This window comes from Chanodichthys erythropterus, chromosome 18 (assembly GCF_024489055.1).
Source record: "Chanodichthys erythropterus isolate Z2021 chromosome 18, ASM2448905v1, whole genome shotgun sequence".
Lineage (NCBI taxonomy): Eukaryota > Metazoa > Chordata > Actinopteri > Cypriniformes > Xenocyprididae > Chanodichthys > Chanodichthys erythropterus.
Window position 1 is genome coordinate 22125662 of NC_090238.1, and position 22133 is coordinate 22147794.

The following is a 22133-nucleotide window of genomic DNA, read 5'->3' on the forward strand; positions in this document are numbered from 1 at the left end:
TTGAAATGTTTGAGCTGATATTTAATATTTTTTCAGCAGGTGCACTAGCAGCTGTCACTCTTAGGAGAGATCAAACCTTTAGAGTTCAATAAAGAACTTCAAAGTGCAAATATGAATGTCTAACTCTCAAAAAGGTTCAAAGTTGAACTTACAGGTTCTATAATGATCCACTGGTTATTTGGAAGTTCTTTTTAGAACCTTTGTTGTGGTAACATGGTTCATATTAGAAACTGTGTGTAGTTAAGATTCGTTCATTAACCTTTTCTAAGATGATTGGATTCTACTGTGAGTATGCTACAGTTGATAGTATTTCATCTGTACCCCCCTGACCTCCCCGCACATTTCTATAAATTGCATGATAACCTTGAAAGGCACCACGTTTTTGTCATTTTTTAGAGCAAATGATTTTTAAATCATTTACTTAAATTAAAGATAACAAGAATGAAAGTTCAGTTTTACATTCATAAATTGACAAGAAGCTGTTCAATGTTAAATGGAGAGGGTAAGTGAAATTCTTGCCCTACAAAATAGATTGCATTCAATATCTTCACATTAGACAACCGTACGTCCTTTAAATATTCCCCACTATGCATTTTTGGAATGAAAATCATGGGTCAGGTGTGATGCACAGCCAAGTTATTCAAGAATTTTTAAGAATGAAATAAACAAATCCTTCAAATTGCCTTAAAGGGGCTTTATGTAAGATTTTTACTTTAATAAAGCATAAACATATTTAGGAAAAATACTGTTCACCTGCTTGTTTCTCAGAAAAACAATGCTACAGCCAGATATTCTACTTTGAAATGTGCGTTCTGTGTCGGAATGTCTGTCTTTGTTTTGGTCTGTGTGAAACCGTGTGCTGCCAGTTTATCCAATAGTATTTTGACATCACAGGTTGCCAGTTGGCAGAAAACACAGCGTATTGCAGCCATGGAAACCAGCAAACAAACGGGTCAGAGAATCGCAGATTCTACCTGACCTAAAAAGCCTCTGCAGCCATCTAAAAATCTCTATGAACGACAGCATATTAAAAACACAGATAAATCAACTCAAGTCTCCTCAGCTTTCATTGCTCCCTCTTGTTGCATGTCCTCAAGCTGGCCACCCGCATCTTTGAATGAGGGGGCAGAGCAAACAATATTTTGAATTTGGACTGCAGTACCTATTTCGACCACTGGGTGTCATTCCTACATAGAGCCCCTTTAAATGTTTTCTCTATTTGTGCTTGGTACGCAACACAATGCACTGAAGTCACTCTCGCGCAATGATGTCAGTGGTCACGTGGAAAAACCGTTACAAACTTTCAAGCGGCAGCAGCGGGACTGAGCGGAACAACACAAAAATCTGAGGTAAGACAACATAACCTGTCAAAAAACTATGAACTTTTTGAAAAGCTATGAAAATAACACCTATTTAATGTCATAATAACATTAGAGTGTGTGTCAATAATGAATAAAGGACGACGGGCCAAGCACACACGTCATGTTAATGCGGCCACAATATTGTCAATTTAACGGCCTAATTATTCTGTGTGTACAACGGTTACAACACCTTTTCCACAAGTAGGAACTATTTCAAGATATTTTTCCGTTTTGTAACGCTATTGTGTGTGTGTGTGTGTGTGTATGCGTGCGAGAGAGAGAGAGAGAATATGTGATTTTCATAAATGACAAAAGGTAATTTTGTGTAAAAAAAATTGTTTTATTCATATTTTATAACACATTGTTTTCTAAATTGCAATATTTCTCTGTAGGGCTGGGTATTGACATCATTTTCATGATTCGATTCGATTTCTATTCACATGCTTTTGATTAGATTATGATTTCGATTCGATTCAAAATCGATTATTTTGGATCAGTTACAGTATATGCCAAATTTTCCAGTGGAAAAAACTACACATGGGAGTCAGATGGTACTACTATAATAATATTGAAGGTTAAAATTAACTTATTTACAAACACTTCAATTACACTCAATGATGTTTTTTTTAATAATAAATAAAGTTTAGATTTATATAATCATATTTCTACTCCAACTAATTTTTTTTTAAATATAAACATTTAAATCGTGGCTGTCATCACTGGTTTATTCAAACATGCATTAAATATTGAAGAACATTTAAAAATTATAATGAATATATGTAACGTGCATAGCTATATTAATCAGAATGCTGCTCTCTAGTGTTAATTTTTCTAGTTGACTAATGAGTTTATGGTAACCGAATGTTTTTCTGTGGTAAATGTGATATTGTGTGACATTGACATAATGTTTATATTTCAAAAAATTAATAGGAGTAGAAATTAATTTTACATTTAGTAGGCCTATTAAAACTGTATTATTACAAACATTTCCTTAAGTGTAATTTAAGCTTGTATACAAATTGATTCATTTTAACCTTCAATATTTATGTAGTACCCAACTGATTCCCATGGATATTTTACAGCATTAGTTGAAAGATTTTTTTTTTCTTGAGAAAATTTGCCATGTACTGTTGCCTACCTGATATAGAGTATATCCAGAATAACTGATATTGACTCAAATTGTAAGCTTGTGAATCAAAATGCATAACTGGCAGGAAATGGTGCAAAACAGAAAACAAAACGGGGATATTGCGATATACTGATAAACCTCATCTTTCCATTGTTAATAGTTGCAACTTGCACTCTTAAATGTGCATTGAAAATTGGCAGCTGATAAAACTTATGTTCCAGGGACCATATTCATATAACATCTAAGGCTAAATGTAGATCCCAACTCTCTGATTTAGATGGTGATTGACACTAAACAGTAGAAAATCAGTCCAGTCTCTCCAGCTATAAATGTCATTGGCTGTTAAAGTCCTGTGTTGCTTATAATAAATTGACATGTTGATAACACACATAAGCATTGTTTCAGAATGCTTTCAATTACATGTAGCCTAGATCAGATGCATACTATATTCATATTAGTGAGTGTGGAGGTGCTTATGGAGTGTCGCTCTGGGATAGGTGAGTATGAGGCTAGGAGGGAAAAATCACAGTATACTCACTACAAAAAACTATATATATAAATATGTGATGTTAATAGGAGTGTCCTGTTTTAAACATTATCTTATTTTCTAAATATTCTAAATATTCAGTTATATTCTTATACCTGTTGAATGAAATTGATTGTTGTCGGATTTTCATGAAATACAATATTCCTTTGTTTTAAGTAAGTCTCTATTTGCCCAGTGGTGTCCTGTTTTAAACATTCTTATTTTCTAAATATTGAAGATATTCAGCTACATTTTGTTAAAGGTTGGGAGAAATTTATAGATTAATTCATTTATTTATTTATTTATTTGATGAAAGGCAATATTCCTTTTTTCAAGCAAATCTCTGTTTGTCTGTGCTCATATTTTATATTTATGTATTAAACATTTTATGGACAATCATTGTGTTCTGTCTATATTGTGAAATGGGATTAAATACTATATTAATAATAATGTTGATAATAATAATGTTATTGCTATCAAGAAACAGGTTTAAAAAGGAACCTTAATGGGTCATTAATGCACCTTTAAGTTGAGGTTCCAAATAAAACATTTTCAAAAAAGGTCCAAAAATTAACCTTTTAAGGGTTAGTTCACCCAGAAATGAAAATAATGTCATTTATTACTCACCCTCATTTCGTTCCACACTTGTAAGACCTTCGTTCATCTTCGGAACACAAATTAAGATATTTTTGATTAAATCCGATGGCTCAGTGAGGCCTCTATTGCCAGCAAGGTCACTGAAATAATGACTTTTCAACAATATGTGGTGATGCCAACAATAGTGATGGGCGATTTCAAAACAAAGCTTTACGAAATGTTTGTTTCAAATCAGTGGTTCGGAGCGCCAAAGTCACGTGATTTCAGTAAATGAGGCTTTGTTTACGGGATCCGAACCACTGATTCGAAACAAAAGATCCGTAAAGCTTTGAAGCAGTGTTTTGAAATGTTTTAACCTTTTCTTTTTAGAGTAGGAAAAGGTTAAAAAAAAGGTAAGGAAAAGGATTCTGGGTCAGGACTCCACTTGTCACCTGTTTTTGTGGCGCCATGATGTCAAAGAGTGGAAACTTTAACGGCACTCATGGGTTTTTGGCTTGTACTTGTACTGAATAGAGCCACAAAACTTTACATTTGAATATATTATGCTTAAAAATGTTATGTACATTGCTATTCTATGCTGCATTTGTGCCCATTTGCAAAAACAACAACAAAACAACAAAAAATCAGGCCTCTGATTCACTTTGAAGCAAATGTCAATGCTCTGTTAGAGAATAGGCCTAATATGCAATTTGCAATAGCCCAATTAAGTACGCAATAGTAAACTAACATGCAAATGGAAATTTTGAGGTAAACTAAAATTAAATTTTTTTTCCAACCAGCTACTTGGATATGATGCTAACCCATCTCATGTCTCTCTTCATTATCTGTCTCTTAAACCTGTTCGCTGTCTCTCTCTCTCTGTTTCTTGCTCTCTCCGAGCAGACCGCACACTTTTGTTGTGGCATCAGGCTGCAGATAGAGCATGCATTTGCAGTAAGTCACAGCCCAAACATTAAAAGGAAATGAGGTACCTTTTTAACTTTCTATTGCAGGAACACTCATCTTAATTTAGACACTAAATGCCCAAGCCTGCTATTTCATTTGTATTTATTTTGATTTATGTTACCCAATGTGACTTTTGACAAGGTTTTTCATGTGGTGAGTCCAATGATCACAGCAGAAATAGTTGTTGTGGTTTCAGGGGTGGGTGGGGTGCATGTGGGGGGTGTTACGGTAAAAAATATTAATAATATATAGGCCTATTACCTAATTAGATTCCCTCAAAAGATAGATAACCTCCTGGTGCCTCTCAGGAACCTGATGATCAGGTCGTACATTCCTAGTGACCTGCTACCGACCACATTGTGATGTGCTGCAATGGCGGCTGTGGTGACCAGGGCGGGCGAGAGCCGTGAGGGAACGGCGCGAGGCCGGTGGCGCTAGTTAACCGGCCTTGAGTCTCTCACGGAGGAGCTCCGGGAGCATAAAAGGAGGAGCGACAACCGTGAAGGACGAGAGAGGACCAGGCCTGGATATTATTTTATGTTTTATGTTTGTTTGGCCGGCAGACGTCCGCGAGGGTCTGCCGGCATTACTTTCGTATTGTTCTTTGTTTATTTCATATTAAAGTTTTGTTGAATGTTCGCCGGTTCCCGCCTCCTTCTTCCCATATTTACGAACTGTTATTACATTGGTTCCGAAACCCGGGAGGAAGGAGGGACATGCTGTCGGAGAGCCCTCGCTGCTGAGGGGGATCGCGGTGCTGCAGAGTTCGGGCAGCACGGGAGTGAATACCGCGAGAGGCTGCCCGAGGTGGTGGTACTGGAGCCTTGTGAAAGGTGGGACGGAGACCCGGATGCCGTGCTCCTGGGACGAGGTGGGGTGGCTGCCGTCCAGGAGGGAGCGGAGGAGTCGCCGTCGTCCGCCGTGGGCCGGAGCCTACTGCCGTCCGCCATGAAGGGGAGGAGCAGGGGACGGGGGACTCGCTGCCGGCTGCCCTCAACCGGAGGAGCCATCTTGGAAGAGCCTCTTGGCTACGGGCTGAATGTACGGCGACAACACGGTGTGATGACCACACAGAGCATGGCATGGCACCATGCCCAACTCGGGACATGGCTGTGTAGCCATTGCTGAAGCGGTCTCATGTGCAGCAATCCGAGCAGTGTGACCGCGGATGCCATATGCTCCAGGAGCCTCTGAAACTGCTTCAATAGAACCGCTGTTTTCTGCAAGAACGTATTCAGGCAGTTCAGCATTGATTGTGTGTGCTCGTTGATGAGACGCGGCGTCATGTTGACAGAGTCCAGCTCCACACCGAGAAAAGAGATACTCTGCATGGGGGAGAGTTTGCTCTTTTCCCAGTTGACCTGAAGCCCAACCAGCTGAGGTGCTTGAGCACCAAGTACCTGTGTTCACACAACTGATCTCGAGACTGGGCCAAGATGAGCCAGTAGTTGAGTACGCGAATGTCCACTTCCCTGAGCGGGGCAAGGGCACCTTCCACGACTTTGGTAAAGACACGGGGAGTCAGGGACAGCCCGAAGGGTAGGATCTTTTACTGGCATGCCTGACCCTCAAACGCAAAGCGTAGAAATGGTCTGTGTCGAGGGAGGATCGAGACATGGAAGTACGCGTCCTTCAGGCCGATCACTGCAAACCAATTGTGGGTGCGAACGCACGTGAGGATGCGTTTTAGTGTTGGCATCTTGAACGGGAGCTTATTAAGGGCCCGATTCAAGACACACAAATCCAAGATTGGCCGTAACCCCTCGCCTTTCTTGGGTATTATGAAGTACGAGCTGTAAACCCTGACTTCGTCTTTGCTGGAGGGACAGGCTCTATTGCGTCCTTGCCTGCCACTGAGGTGTACAGGATGCTGCTGCCCCAGCCAGGCATCTTTATTAATTTAAGGCAACTTTTAAAGCACTTTTTAGATTTTAGATTAAAAAAATCAGTCATTGTGTTCAATTTCAGTAAACAGGTTGATTTAAAGCAAAAGCATGTTTTACACCCTTAACAGTGCACTAAATATTTATACATCAAACCTTTGATTAATCAAAAAACATATTATATACATTACCGTTCAAAAGATTGGGGTCCGTAAGTGTTACAGGGCGACTGAGATGAGAAATGTGCGGATCCATGTGCAAAGCTTTATTCAAAAACAGTCTAAACAGGCAAGGGTCTGACAATGGCTTACAGGTATGTAGAGGGCAAGACAGAAGAGTAATCCGACAAAGAGGCGTAGGTCAATCAATGGCGAACGTAATCCAAAGGTTGAGGCAAGTGGGAAATTCATAGACAGATCATAAAAAACTAAGAAAGGGGCGAACAGAATCCAGATGACAAGACAAGAGAGAAATCCAAGACAGGCGGGTAATCAGGACACCTCTGGAGGTTCTACAGCAGTAACATCGGGAAACAGGGAGGATTCAGTAATGGTCTCTTCGACCACGACACGATAGGCAGAGAGTGTATCGCTGGACGCCACCAGCATGCAAGGAGCTAAAGCGAGCGCCGCCGCCTTGTGAGGTTCTGCAGCATATGCCGCCACCTCTAGGGAAATTGCAGCGGGCTCCGCTACCATCAGAGGTTCTGCAGCATAAGCTGCCACCTCTGGAGATTCAACGGTGGTGTATGTGGCCCAGATATACCATAAAGCAACCCCATTATGGGGAGCACTACGGACAGGGGAATCAGTTCAGGAGCAGGAGGGCTAGAGGGAGCTGATTTGGGGATACCAGCGGCACATGCTGACACCAGCGGTGTATCCCTCACACTGGATACCAGACTGGGATACCGAAGAACTAACCTCAAAGATTTGGGTGTAACAGACAGGACATGACCAGACTCCAGCTGATCAGCTGTGACGTGACACAATTCTGGATGATCAGCTGAGACGTGACGTGACTCTAGATGATCAGCTGAGACGTGATGTGACTCTGGAAGGTCTGCTGAGATGTGATGAGGCTCTGGAAGGTTTGATGAGACGTGACAGGGCTCTGGAAGATCTGCTGAAACGTGACAGGGCTCTGAAAGGTCTGCTGAGATGTGACGAGGCTCTGGAAGATCTGCTGAGATGTGACGAGGCTCTGGAAGGTCAGCTGAGACGTGACAGGGCTCTGGAAGATCTGCTGAAACGTGACAGGGCTCTGAAAGGTCTGCTGAGACGTGACAAGGCTCTGGAAGATCTGCTGAGATGTGACGAGGCTCTGGAAGATCTGCTGAGACGTGACAAGGCTCTGGAAGATCTGCTGAGATGTGACGAGGCTCTGGAAGATCTGCTGAGACGTGACAAGGCTCTGGAAGATCTGCTGAGACGTGACGGGGCTCTGGAGAGTCAGACGAGACATGGCATGGCTCTGGCGTGCAGTGTGAACTGCAGTGTGAATGGACTTTAAAGCATCAGCCGCGAAATAAGTCTCGGGAATGACAGCAGTAACATGATTAAACCTTGTTGTCGTTGCCATTTCGTGAGTCTGGTACGGCAGACTCTATTACTGTGCTTGGACACAGAGCTCTGTGAACAGCCAGCCTCTTTTGCAATGACCTTTTGTGTCTTGCCCTCCTTGTGCGAGGTGTCAATGGTCGTCTTCTGGACAACTGTCAAGTCAGCAGTCTTCCCCATGATTATGTAGCCTACAGAACTAGACTGAGAGACCATTTAAAAGCCTTTGCTGGTGTTTTGAGTTAATTAGCTGATTAGAGTGTGGCACCAGGTGTCTTCAATATTGAACCTTTTCACAATATTCTAATTTTCTGAGATACTGAATTTGGGATTTTCCTTAGTTGTCAGTTATAATCATCAAAATTAAAAGAAATAAACATTTGAAATATATCAGTCGGTGTGTAATGAATGAATATAATATACAAGTTTAACTTTTTGAATGGAATTAGTGAAATAAATCAACTTTTTGATGATATTCTAATTATATGACCATATTTGATATATATATAACCTCACTGTTTATATGAAAGTTTCCAAAGCACAACATTCTTAAACATCAAGAAAAAACATATGTTAGACCAACCACCGACAGTGGGCTGAAAAGCTTCTCACTTGTTGCAGCTCTAAGCCTTAGAGTGTGGGTTATTTTTAGGTTTTAATAGACAAGGTGACAAATTGTCCAGTGTCAGTAATACAATAGAAATTCTGCTTGAACTTGCCTGAGTTTTCTTGAGGGGCGTCTGCCTCTCAACAGAGTGAGAATCGTCTGGTATTGAGGTTCATTTTGGTGAGACCAAGATGTCTGAGAGTTGTGGAAAGAGTGAAGGCGGCTTTCATGGGGATGTCACACAGCAGGTCTGATTCCTCCTCACACTCCTCCAGCTCATACGTGGCGTCATCCAGCATCTCTTTGTGACGGTGACACACCTGCTCCACCTTCAGCCTGTGGATCTCCCCCCGTAAGCGAATCAACTGCCGTGCGAGATGGTTATCCTGCATCTGCATCTCTCTCTGAGGAGAAATTAGAGAGAGAAAGAGAGAGTGAGAATGATTTTAAAGACTAGATACTAATAAATTAAATCCAGATACTTAGATAACCTGCAGTAGTTATTAGATTCAGAACAGCAGTCACACATGCAGGGAATTGTCCACACCTTTCTGTCGAACACCCACTCAAGTTTCTGCAGTTGTGTGGCATTTAAGTGTAATACGCCGAGAGACTAGAGTCATGCCACCTGTGTTGTACTACGCCAAAGATTTCAACATCAGTTGACATGTATCTCACTTCACAGCAGTCTGCCTCTTTAGCCAAATCAAACTGACTGCTTAGCTGTAATATTATGTAATTTTATACTATATGTACAGTGTATTATTTATATATAGGGTGAATTCAGGTTGATTGGGACAATTTTTCCAATTCATCTCAATGGAAAAAAGTTCAATTCAATTCAATTCACATTTATTTGTACAGTGCTTTTCACGATACATATCGTTTCAAAGCAGCTTTACAGAGAATGCATGTCAACATTACAATTTAGAGAATGCAGTTAGCTAATAATGTAATAATTTAGGCAATTTAATTTACAATCACTGTTAGCAGTTTAATTGAAGGTAGAAGCAATGAGCTCCTGGAAATAATGAATTACATATTAACAATAATTAGGATATATAGAAATTTGATCCAGATATTGCGTCATCTGAAGTCCTTGCAGGAGTTGGCACCGTCTTCAAAGGTGTTGGTCATCTGAGGTCTTCTTAAGAGGCTGGATCCAAACTGAAGCTGATGTAGTCACAGTAACTCTAAAGCAAATGGAGAATAATTAGCATAGCTGCTGTTCATAACATTAAGCAAAGATAGTCATATGCAATTTATCTGATGCATTAAGTGAATGCTTGGCTAAAGAGATGCGTCTTTAATCTAGATTTAAACTGGGTGAGTGAGTCTGAGGCCTGAACATTATCAGAAAGGCTATTCCAGAGTTTAGGAGCCAAATGTGAAAACGCTCTCCCTCCTTTAGTGGACTTAGATATCCTAGGTACAACCGGAAGTCCAGAGTTTTGTGATCTTAAAGAGTGTGAAGGATTGTAGGGCAATAGAAGATCGGTTAAGTACACAGGAGCTAAACCATTAAGAGCCTTGTCAGTAGCAATACTTTATAATCGATACGGAACTTAATAGGTAACCAGATGATAAAATTGGTGTTATATGATCATATTTTCTTGACCTGGTAAGAACTCTAGCAGTTGCATTTTGTATATGTAGCTTGTTTGAGGAAGCAGGACAACCAGCTTGTAATGCATTACAGTAATCTAGTCTAGACATCATGAAAGCATGAACTAACTTTTCTGCATCAGTGTAACGTAAGGAGTCCACTGGAGGCGAGCGTAGGCAGAACCCAAGTGCAGTTTATTAACAATAATCCAAAACATGAACAGGAACATGAACACAGACGTGACTTGACATGGCTTGACAAAACTTGACTTGACTGATTGACAGACAGATAGATAGATAGATAGATATATAGTTTATTATATTCATTATTATACACTTTCTAGACAATGACTATTATCTAAACTTCGACAAAAGTTAAAAACACAAAGCTTATGAAATATAAATACAATACCAGTTAGTTTCTGAGCCAATGCCGCATATATTCTTATAAGGCATCCTATCTTTCCAGTCGTCAGATAGCTGGGTGTCCTTCTCCACAGATCCTGGGCTGCTGACATTTGAACTGTCTGTGGCATCAATCCACGGTCGAGCCTGCAGTCGCTCCTTCCATTCTAAGTACGACGGTCTTGTGCACTGTGTGCCTGATCATGTGCATGAGTGATTAATCTCAAGCGGTGTGCTGTGCTCATGTTTATACAGAAAAGTGACCGCCCATGTTCTGCAGCCAAATGACATGATCAGAGTTTAATCTGAGAACTTTAGACAGTCTGAACTTGTATGTTGCGGCCAGACGTGATATTTCGTGTTCATGTGAAACTATTTAAGTGGCACGGGGTCACTGACACCCTTAAAACCTATAGTAAACAGCTTCTCACACACCTCAAAAATCTCGTTGGCTAAAGTGAAAAAAATGTTAAGTTCCAGGACAGGACAGTTTTCATCAAACAATATGGTTTCTCAAATTCAACTAAGAAATGACGGTAAATATTTATGTATTTTGTGGCCTAAAGCTGAATCAAACTTTTTACATATCAACAAGTCAGAGCGACTGCAATTATATCAAATGTGAGTCTTTGCAACTGTTTTATAACAGAATGTCTCCATCTTCTGCTGATGTTGAGGAATTGCAGGGAGAATCCATTCGAATCTAGCATCAGAATCAGTCAGATATAATTTATTAGGCTATTCTAAAACCAATGATAGGCCTGTAAGTGTTTTTTTTTCAAACAGGGCCTCAGCCGGGACGCCCAGAGAGCCGCAAGGGGGTGCTAGGGAATCCTCAAAAAGTTCAAAGAAAAATTATGTTTAAAAAAAACATACAAATATTTAGAAAAATAATATTGAGAATATAATTAATATTTAATATTATTAATACAGAAACATTAATGAAGACTGTTAAGCACACATTAATTCTATTGAAAGATAAAAAGCAACAAAACTTACAAAACAAAACTTAACAGAAAGTAAATATTTTCTAGATATTAGCCTATATTTTTCACAGTATAAAATGATTTTCATGTTTGATGGTTTGTGGCATCAAAATGTTTGAATATTATTGAAAACAAATATTTAATTGATTTTTAAAAAGGAAAACAGGTTCAATCCTGACAAAAAAATAAAGAAAAAGTTTTTTCTATCCAACGTATCCAACATTATCTTTATTTTAGTTGTCTAAACCAGACTACATTTTTAAAATACTTAACTTACACTGACTTTGTATTAGTTCAGTTCAGTCAACATTAGTCACTGTGCATGCTGAAAATGACACTGCATTCAGCATTTTTGTCACTTATTTTTGTAAACATTTTTCTTGTCTTATTCGTGTTTTTCTTAATTAATTGGCAGTAGCTTATGCCCTCCATCTTCATTTTTCCTGTTGCTACCACCATCATCATCATCACCATCATCATCACCACCACCACCACCATCATCATCATCATCACCACCATCATCATCACCATCATCATCACCACCATCATCACCATCACCATCAGCATGGTGCAGAGACACCCTCAAGGACCTCAGCTGTAAGATCACCAAAAACTGTAACAAATTGCTTAACAAGTTATAAAGGCCTGTGTTTTGTAATTATTAACACTCTGAAAAAAACAGCCACAACAATAAGCAGAAACATCACAAAAAGAGAAGAGGGCTGGGACTTCAAGAACGGAAACGAAAGCAAAGAAGCAAAAAAATGCTTATGAATCGCACGAGCAGACACACCTCCCGCCGCTCGCGCTCAGTCGCTTAGTGGTATTTTATATTTGCCAGACGCCGGTAGCCTAAGTTTTATAACATCGTACTTTAACATCGAGGGGTGGACACAGTTTTATAGAGGATTAACTTATAAGATTTGCGGAAGACAGAGACCGGAGTAGTGGCTCGCCCACCAGCTCTCTAAACTCAGCGTGAGAGCCACCAGATGGTGGTTGTTGTCCTTGTGAAATGGAGTTGTCGGAGCACATCAAGACGGCTAATGTTGAAGATGTTACCCTGAGAAGACCCTTCCATCCAGCGCTCAGAGGAACCCTGTGCGTTACCAGCCACCATCTTCTGTTCTCAGACAGAAAGGATGAAGCTTCCTGGCAACTTCTCATTCTCCTCAGGAACATCGATGCCATTGAGAAAAGGTAGAGAGACAGCTGTTCTCATCAGCTGGAGTTTAATTATTCTCTTCTGGGGCGGAAAGCCCACCATAAACCAGCCTAAATTGGTTTGCTGGTATTTCAGTTTCGTTTTGTTGGTGTAACCAAAAATATTTAAGTTGATTCACTTATGTTAAGTAATATTTTTTGTTTATTTATTGTTTACTGTTACCATATCACACGCTTTTGTTTCAGCAGCACTTGTTTCATGTATGTAGCTTATTGTTGTCAATGCTGAAACATGTTCAGAAAAATAATCCACCTTTCCTTTGTAAATGCATAATTCATATTCTCATTAATTTGTCCATCAACTCTTTGAATCACATTTGGTTCATACCAGATAAGGTTAGAAAATTGTGTGTGTGTGTTTTCCCTGAATTGACCTGCTTCTATTATTAAACTCTAATTCTCTCTTTCTCATCATCACTTTTCCTGTGTATCAGTGTCGAGAATCTTTTCGGATACCCCAGGTACACTTCTAAAGCAGGCCCAATGTTTGATGTGTGGACTGTCATTGCTCATTGAAGCTGCCGTTTTATTCTGATCTGGGATCTGTCATTAATTTATACAGTAGTGTTAAGAAATGAGGAGAGCAGTGGCAGTGGACAGCATCTCATTTCAGCATAAGAAGGCAACTTCTAAAATGAGCTGCGCTGGCAATGTGTTCTTGGCAGGGAGGAGAACAATGAGCATTTTGCAAGATCTTTTGTGCTTTGCAGTGAGCATTTATGTGAAAGATCATAACACTCTGATATGCTTTTTGTGTTTTGAATACAGGCAAAGCAGCAATATTCATGTACATGATGTACAATATATATTTATGTTTGTAATCTAATGTCCACATATGGAAATACAACGAGAGGGATTGTTAGCTTACATTCTATAAAGTTCTGTTTAGAGCTTAGTCATACCTCACATTTTATCTCACTGCTAGCCTGGCTTGTTTTTGCTTCCTGCTTCTGTCTCTACTGAGGCCCCAATGGGGATGAATGTATTGAATTTGAGAATGTGAGCAAGGCGTGTTCTTAAAAATGTGTGTGGCGGTGTGTCTAATACAGGACTATGGGATCCTCTGGTACTATCACCATTAAATGTAAGGACCTGCTTGTTCTTCAGTTGGAAATTCCTGGAATGGAGGAATGTCTGAACATAGCCAGTTCTATAGAGGTACTAAATATAGCTATCACTTGTTGCACTTGCAACAAGTATTACTATTGCTTGTTTTTAGGAATAGGCACTCTACTGTCTGTTGAGACAGATTTTTTTTTTTAATTATTCAAAAGAAGTCTGCATTTCTTTGATCAAACATACTGTAAGTAAATAAACAAATCTTACTGACCCCAAACATTTGAATGGTGCTACATTTGAACAAACCTCTAACCCTAAGTATTAAAAGTTGGCACGCAACCATTTTGTGCTATGGACATAAAATAAACCTCAAATCAAGCAGTTTGTTGAAGAGATGTGTGTGATTACTTTGATTGATCATGTAATTCAACTTGCGAACAGTATACAATAATACACTAATACAATCAAATTCGGGTTGCACCTATACATTTCTGCCTCTCATATTATAGCTAATAAATGTTGCCAGATAATAAAATTCTGTACTATTTTATATAAAAACATTTAGGCTTCATAACATAATGTGCAGTATGTAAAATTAAGATTTATTCTGAGATTTAATAAAGATTAGATTAAGCAGTGTTATTATATTATTATAAATGTTTAAAAAAATCACTTTGAATTAGTATTAGGTGATGGCAAAGAGTTTATCCAAATGTACAAATTGGGGAAATTACCACGCACAATTAAATATCCAATATTGGCCGATACCATTAAATTAAAAATGAATCTATTAAGAAAATCTTTAATATCTACAAAAGTTTTCCTACTGTCAGTAGTAAAGCATCCTGGAAAATCTTAAATACTATGGGTCATTGCAAGTTGTCATTATAGATTAGTCTCTTAAAGGAACACTCCACTTTTTTTGAAAATAGGCTAATTTTCCAACTCCCCTAGAGTTAAACAGTTGAGTTTTACCATTTTCGAATCCATTCAGCCGATCTCCGGTTCTGGCGGTACCACTTTTAGCATAGCTTAGCATAGTTCATTGAATCTGATTAGACCGTTAGCATCGCGCTTAAAAATGACCAAAGAGTTTTGATATTTTTCCTATTTAAAACTTGACTCTTCTGTAGTTAAATCGTGTACTAAGACCGGCGGAAAAAGAAAAAGTTGCGATTTTCTAGGCTGATATGGCTAGGAACTATACTCTCATTCAGGCGTAATAATCAAGGAACTTTGCTGCCGTATCATGGCTGCAGCAGGCGCAATGATATTACGCAGCGTCTCTCACAAGAATCTCCATGGTTGCAAGGCACGTTCCCTGTGCAAGCAGGGGCTCACGGGCACTGCGTAATATCATTGCACTGCTGCAGCCATGATACGGCAGCAAAGTTCCTTGATTCTGCTAAAAGTGGTACCGCCAGAACCGGAGATCAGCTGAATGGATTCGAAAACGGTAAAACTCAACTGTTTAACTCTAGGGGAGTTGGAAAATTAGCCTATTTTCAAAAAAAGTGGAGTGTTCCTTAAAAGATGACTAAAGATGCCATCAAGCATATATTCTGAAAGAACAAGCCAATCTTCACTCTAGACACTGTCAGTAAAATGAATGTTGAGACCAGCACTGCCTCATCTTAAATGAGAGTAGATTCTGATATTGTCTCATGTCTCTGCAGGCTCTCTCGGCTCTGGAAAGTGTGACAGAGACGTATCCCTTTTTTTATAGACCGTCACACCTTAATCTGCATGGCCCGTGGGGCCTGTCCTCAACAGAGCAATATTACAAACAAACAGAAAGACTGGTGAGCTGTATTTTTCTTTCTTTCACTTTTACTTCCCCTTGCTTCAGAGCAGTTAATGTCATCCTGTTTTTCTCTCACTTTGAGAGACACACAATGAAATAGACAAACACAAACAAATGATCTTTAAAATCATTACTTAATATAAGCTATTGCTTTGTTTCCTGAAAGGAAGTCAGACAGGAAGCACTTTGTTTGCCACAGGAAATGTGTGACACTTGCGAGAGATGTGTGACACTAAAATTAAATACAATGTGTTTTCTTTTGCTATAGTCAGTTACAAATATTTCACCCGTATGCATTTTTTTTAATAATTATTATTTCTGATTTCTTTTTTCTATGCCTTGTTTGTTTCCATGGCTTTAATTATCACCCATTGTCATCTCACAGCTGTTTCACGGGCCTTCATTTCTGTCCATAGCTGTAGATGTTTATCTCTCGTCCCTTGACTTCCTGTCCTTTTGGCACGACATCATATTTGTATCATAATTGCAGTGTTTTTTACTTGTCATTCATCAGTTTTATATGCTGTGACTATCTTATATAAAATCTATTATTTATAAGAATATATTTATAACTGTTTAAATAAACGTGTATATATGTATGTATATTTAACTGTATATATGTACATGGTTTGTATGTGCATGTGTGTGTGAGCAGTGGGACAGGTGGAGAGTCAGTACAGTAAACTCAGATTTCTCTGTATGCCCATCGTATCCACGTGCGGTCATTGTGCCTCGCGAGGTGGATGATGAGAAGCTGGTCCAGTCAGCCCGGTTCAGACAGGGTGGCAGATTTCCTGTGCTCTCCTACTGTCACCTTAGGAACGGAATGGTGAGTGTATCATGTTTTCCTGTGTCTCAAATCATGGCCGTAACCAGGGTTTGAAAATTAGTGAGGTCTGGGTTATTTTGTCAGAACCTTTTTGCTATTCTACACTTTGGGTACACTTTCTCTGTACTGTCTGTTTTGGGGGGTCAACAGACATTGTTAAATTGTTAAATTTTCACAATTTGTTAATAATTTACTATAGGCTAGGTAATTTTATTATTTGTTTATTATTCATGTAACAATACTTATTACTGTAATAGTTTTAATAAGCTTCAATAAGCATTGCTATATATGGATGATAAATGATAAGAACTTTGTCTAGTGCTCTTATGAATGTTTTTAGCATGACTTTGTAAAACTTAAAGGGTTAGTTCACCCAAAAATTAATTACTCACCGTCATGTCGGGTTTGGTGACTTTCATTCATCTTCGGAACACAAATAAAGATCTTTTTGATGGAATCTGAGAGCTTTCTGTCCCTCCATTGACAGCTATGCAACTGAAAATTTAACTAAAAACATATTTAAATCAGGTCATGTAAGTACAGTGGTTCAATATTAATATTATAAAGCGACGAGAATACTTTTGGTGCGCCAAAAAAGGTGCTACAGAGGATCTTTTCGTCAACTGAGAAACCAAAGACTGTTACTGAGTTTTTCAAATGAGCGCATGCGTAAGAACAACCCCCCTCCTTCACAGCTCATTTCGAGGGAACGCCTCCCAAAACTTGTGCACGAGTATTGGAACACGAGTGTTTACCACCGGCATTCGCTGTGTCGTGTTAGTGGATTCATTATGTCGGACTCACCACAGGTAACTCATAATCTGCAGTTGTTACTCCTGTCTCCTGACAAAAACATTGCATGCGGCGCCTGTGGAGTATGGAAAGTTACCGGAGCGCGCAGCCGCGCTCGTCTCTCACAAGGAACGTAATGGCAGTGATTGACAAGACAGAGGACCAATCGTTTACGTGTAAACGATTGGCTGATGTTTTTAAGGCCCTACCTCGTGCACAGATGATGTATATTAATATTATTCCTTTCAGTGCACCTAATAAATAGTCCTTTATCAGTTAGTAAAGACAGTTTCAAGTAATATTGCAATAAATATTGCAATTTATTGTATAAAACAAAACATCCTCTGTAGCACCTTTAATAGCTATTGATTTTTACAAGGGAATGAATCAATACTGAAATTACTTAAGCTGGACAATGACATCATTTTCTTTAAGAGCTGCTAAGCAGCCAAAATTATTCACCTGTTATCACTGTAAAGCTGCTTTGACACAATGTGCATTGTAAAAAGCGCTATATAAATAAAGGTGACTTGACTTGACTATGCGTCAAATTGCATTGGCAGTCTATGGAGGGACAGAAAGCTCTCAGATTTCATCAAAAAGATCTTCATTTGTGTTCTGAAGATGAACGAAAGTCTTATTAGTTTGGAATGACATGAGGGTGAGAAATTAATGTCAGAATTTTCATTTTTGGGTGAACTAAACTTTTAACTACTAAACTGAATAAAATAGCATAGCCTTCCTCATGGCCAGTGTTTGCATTGCATATTTGGCATATTTCATTCTGTAACCTACTTGTTCTACACTATGATACTGTTTTTGAAAAAAAAAAGCAAGTCTAAAGACCCTTATGATAATTTTATATTGCAACACCCTGTTCGCTCTGCCAGTGTCTCGCAGCAACATGAATACTTCTCCATTATTTTCACTCCATGGACACTAAACAATCTATCAAACTGTCTAAAGTGAATTATACATGCAGGCATTCATAGGAGTTTTAAATGCCTAATTAGTCATTCAGAGAACTTACTTAGATAGCTGGCTACGGCCATATCTCAAATATAAGCGTATGTAGCTGTACTGGTTGGAAAGAACAGTGCAACAGTAAGACAGTACAAAGGTGTAACAAAGCGAAAAATGCATCATACAGCTCAATTTAAAATTTTGTAATAAATTATACAAAGTAAAAGTTATTTGTATCTTTTCCTTAGGTGATCATGCGAAGCAGCCAGCCCTTGACAGGAGCCAATAGGAAGAGATGTAAGGAGGATGAGCTCCTTCTCCAGGCTGTGATTGATGGGTCAGAGTTGGGTTACATCATCGATCTGCGTTCTGCCCAGCAAGCCCAGCAGGCCCGGATGACAGGAGGAGGTTTTGAGTCTAAATCCTGTTATAGCTACTGGAAAAGAATCCATAGACACCATGAAAGGTGAGAGGGAATATTACAAGACATTTTTAATTGTCTGAAATTATGTGACACTTTTGACTTTGATTTTACATGTCATCATGTGTGTTTACAGGGGTAAGGTTCTGCAGGAGAGTCTTATTAAGCTGGTGGAAGCGTGTAGTGACCCGTCTCATAGTGTGGACCGATGGCTCAGTAAATTGGAGAACTCCAAATGGCTTTCTCATGTTCACAGTGCGTTATCCACTGCAGGACTGGTGGTAGAGTGTGTGGAGAGGTGGGAAGTTCTATTACTTTGGTGTTTTAATGGGATGCTTCAGAATTCTGCGCTCCCTTTCACCATCTGTGGTTGAAACATAAAATTGCAGTCTTATTAAATTATTGTAGGTTTTCTTTATTGACTCAGAATAAGGCAATGACACAGTTTAACACAATTTTTTTTATTTATATACTGGCTCAATAATTAATTTCCAATGAAAAATTAAATTAAATAATATTATAAAATAAAAAAAATTCTCTGTAGTGTACCTTTAACTATTATTGTGGTTTGCTTTTCACATTCTCTCTTATTATTTTATTTACTGCCTTTGTGTAACTAACAGATGTTTTGTATTGTATTGAAGCTTTTGTTGTCAATTTTGGTTGACCCTCATATCTATGAATTTTTGATGAGTTTCTTATTTTTTTTCCTTTTTTTTTTTTGCTGTTTTCTATTTTACAACATTTTTAAATGTAATTTATTCTTGTGATGGCAAAGCTGAATTTTCAGAAATCATTTTAACATGCTGATTTGCTGCTCAAGAAGCATTCTTCATACAGTGGACTACCAGTAAAATTGATATAAATTTGAAACCAAAAATTACTGACACTTTGACCTGACCATATTTTGCTTAAGTATTATGTGACATAATTAAGATTATTTTTTTCTGACACAGGTTAACTCTGAGATCTTGTCATATTTTATTACCATTTTTTAAACTATAGAGAATAAACTGAAATAATGAATGAAATGTTCAAAGTGTCTGAATACATTTTGGTTTGACTGTATATTAGTTCTGTTGATTTTTAAGTCATGTGCTTATGCATGGCTCTGGGATGTATTGTTCTGTTTTTGCAGGGATGGTCACTCTGTGCTTGTGCATGGCTCTGAAGGGACAGACAGTACACTGCTGGTGAGCTCATTGGCTCAACTTATCCTAGACCCCGCCTCTAGAACTCTCACTGGCTTCCTCTGTCTACTGGAGAGGGACTGGATACAGGTGAATGTTTGTTTGTGTGACATCATTTGTGCTCAGGCTTGTGTGTTTGTGAAATTTGTGAATGTTTACGGATGCATTGTGCCAACAAAGTCACTTTACTATTAAACTACATCTAATAGGTGTCGCAGAACTGTTTGTCAGAAGGTTGATGAATTGTATGGTTGTTGTTTCTCAGGCTGGACACCCATTCCAGCAGCGCTGTGCCCATTCGGCATACTCTCATGCCCGTCTAAAGCAGGAGTGTCCGTCCTTCCTCCTGCTGCTTGACTGTGTGTGGCAGGTGTGGCGGCAATTTCCTCTGGCACTGGAGTTTAGTGAGGCCCTGCTGCTCCGATTAGCACAAGAGGTTTACGCTTCTAACTATGGAACCTTTCTATGTAACAACGAACAGGAGAGGTGGGCACAAATTATCCTTATATGACACACATTATAATGCGCCATTCAAAAGTTCAATTATTTTTTGTTTAAAAAAAAAAAAAAAAAATGCTCACCAAGGCTGAATTTATTTGATTAAAAATACAGTAAAAATAATATTGTGAAATATTATTACAATGTAAAATAACTGTGTTTGATTTCAGTATAATTTAAAAAGTAACTTATTCCTATGATGGCAAAAATTCATGCTTCATGCTGATTTGGTGCTCAGGAAGCATATTATTTTCGGTTTTGTGCTTTGTGCTGCTTCATATTTTTGTGAAAACCATGATACATTTTTATTACTTAAATTTACATGGATGAACAGAAAGTTAAAATAGAAATATTTTGTAATGTAAAAGTCTTTAAAGTCACTTCTGCTCAATTTAATATGTCATGCTAGAATACAAATATGAATTTCTTTAAAAAATTACTGACCCCAAACCTTTGAGCAGTAGTGCATGTATATTGTATAATTTATTATTATTATTTTTTATTTTTTATTTTTTTTGCCTGGAATAGATGTGCTGCAGGAGTGAAGGAGAACACACACTGTTTGTTTCAGTCCCTACTGAGTCCTGATATTGAAGAGCAGTACCTCAATCCACTGTATGAACCCACGGATTTGGCCATTTGGCCTTCAGTGCATCCTCAGTCCTTACAACTATGGACAGGTTAGGTCCAGATCATTCAATAAATACACACATGAATACAAAGTTACAGCTGTGGTGTGATAATGTTATTGGAGTTTATTGGTATTATTAGTGTGTAGAGTCTGATTTTGAGAGAAAATACACATACACTTCCATCCTTAATGTCACAGGGTCCTCATTATCTCTGTACGGGTTTGTGGGTAGGGCTGTTCCTCAGGTGGACTGAGTATGCTCAGAACATGGAGGAAGCTCGAGAGGAGATGTGGAGCATTATGAAAGAGCACCGTGAGAAAGCTGGACCTGACCGGACCAATAAAACACCCAGTACACACTGTGACACCTTGACCCCATTTGAGAACCTCATGGATGAGTTGACTATTTTGTGACCTCATGGTAGAAAGGACATTGTAGACTGTTACTATTATGCTTTTCTTGGCAATTGGACTAACAAAATTAGTATCACTGTCAATCAGATATATCAGATATAATGTAATTTACGAAACAATCTGATGTTCTATCATTGAATAGAAATCAGACATACATGCATTTGAAGATCACGCATATTGACAGCCATCTGCCTCACTTTCAAGCAAATTGCTAATATAAATGATCCCAAATAGTGGTAAAATGTGTTTATTGTAGTGTGTATGAATAGTTTGTTGTTGGAATTTACTGTGATTATATGAGTCTACATCAATAATTGTGTTTTATTGTAAACATTTTTCACACTGTTACAGACAGCTGAATGTAGAATCAGGTGAATGTGAGAAGTTTGAAGACCTACTAGAAGATGATTTTATACATGTTTGAGAAGTAACAAACAGCATTTGCCATCGGAACATGGTTTATAATCAATTATTGCAAAGTAGCCTACTTGGTTCTGATTAGTTAATTGCTGCATTCAGAGTTCAGATATTTTCAATAATGACTGTTGTCTAGGGAAATATTTTAATAAATATTATTAAAATGTTTCCTTGCAGAGTGTTTGTATTGTGACATTTTGATACATTTACTTTTTATTTGATTTTAGAATTTATTTTCATTTTATCGAATATATAACAGACATATTCTTTCTATTCATCAATGATTAT

General features: G+C 38.4%; 2 protein-coding genes across 4 annotated transcripts; one reads left to right on the forward strand and one right to left on the reverse strand.

Annotated features, from left to right (window-relative positions):
• Window positions 1-8747: 8747 nt before the first annotated feature.
• Window positions 8748-12307, reverse strand: LOC137006274 (protein FAM167B-like). The gene is made up of 5 exons (XM_067366909.1): window positions 12284-12307; window positions 12057-12198; window positions 10625-10814; window positions 9294-9318; window positions 8748-9011 (listed from the first exon to the last, which is right to left on the reverse strand). Exons 1-5 carry the CDS (start codon window positions 12305-12307, stop codon window positions 8748-8750), a joined length of 645 nt encoding a protein of 214 aa, XP_067223010.1.
• A 27-nt stretch (window positions 12308-12334) lies between these two features.
• On the forward strand, window positions 12335-21977 carry zgc:154055 (uncharacterized protein LOC556036 homolog). Of its 3 annotated transcripts, XM_067368454.1 has the most exons (11): window positions 12336-12803; window positions 13262-13288; window positions 13877-13985; window positions 15563-15688; window positions 16346-16519; window positions 18523-18740; window positions 18832-18993; window positions 19834-19975; window positions 20151-20371; window positions 20912-21063; window positions 21247-21977. In XM_067368454.1, exons 1-11 carry the CDS (start codon window positions 12619-12621, stop codon window positions 21426-21428), a joined length of 1698 nt encoding a protein of 565 aa, XP_067224555.1. In that variant the 5' UTR covers window positions 12336-12618; the 3' UTR covers window positions 21429-21977. The 3 variants fall into 3 exon arrangements, with proteins under 3 accessions (XP_067224556.1, XP_067224555.1, XP_067224557.1); XM_067368455.1 differs by lacking the exon at window positions 13262-13288 and having other exon boundaries at window positions 12335-12803; XM_067368456.1 differs by lacking the exons at window positions 12336-12803; window positions 13262-13288; window positions 13877-13985 and adding an exon at window positions 15253-15342.
• Window positions 21978-22133: the final 156 nt, after the last annotated feature.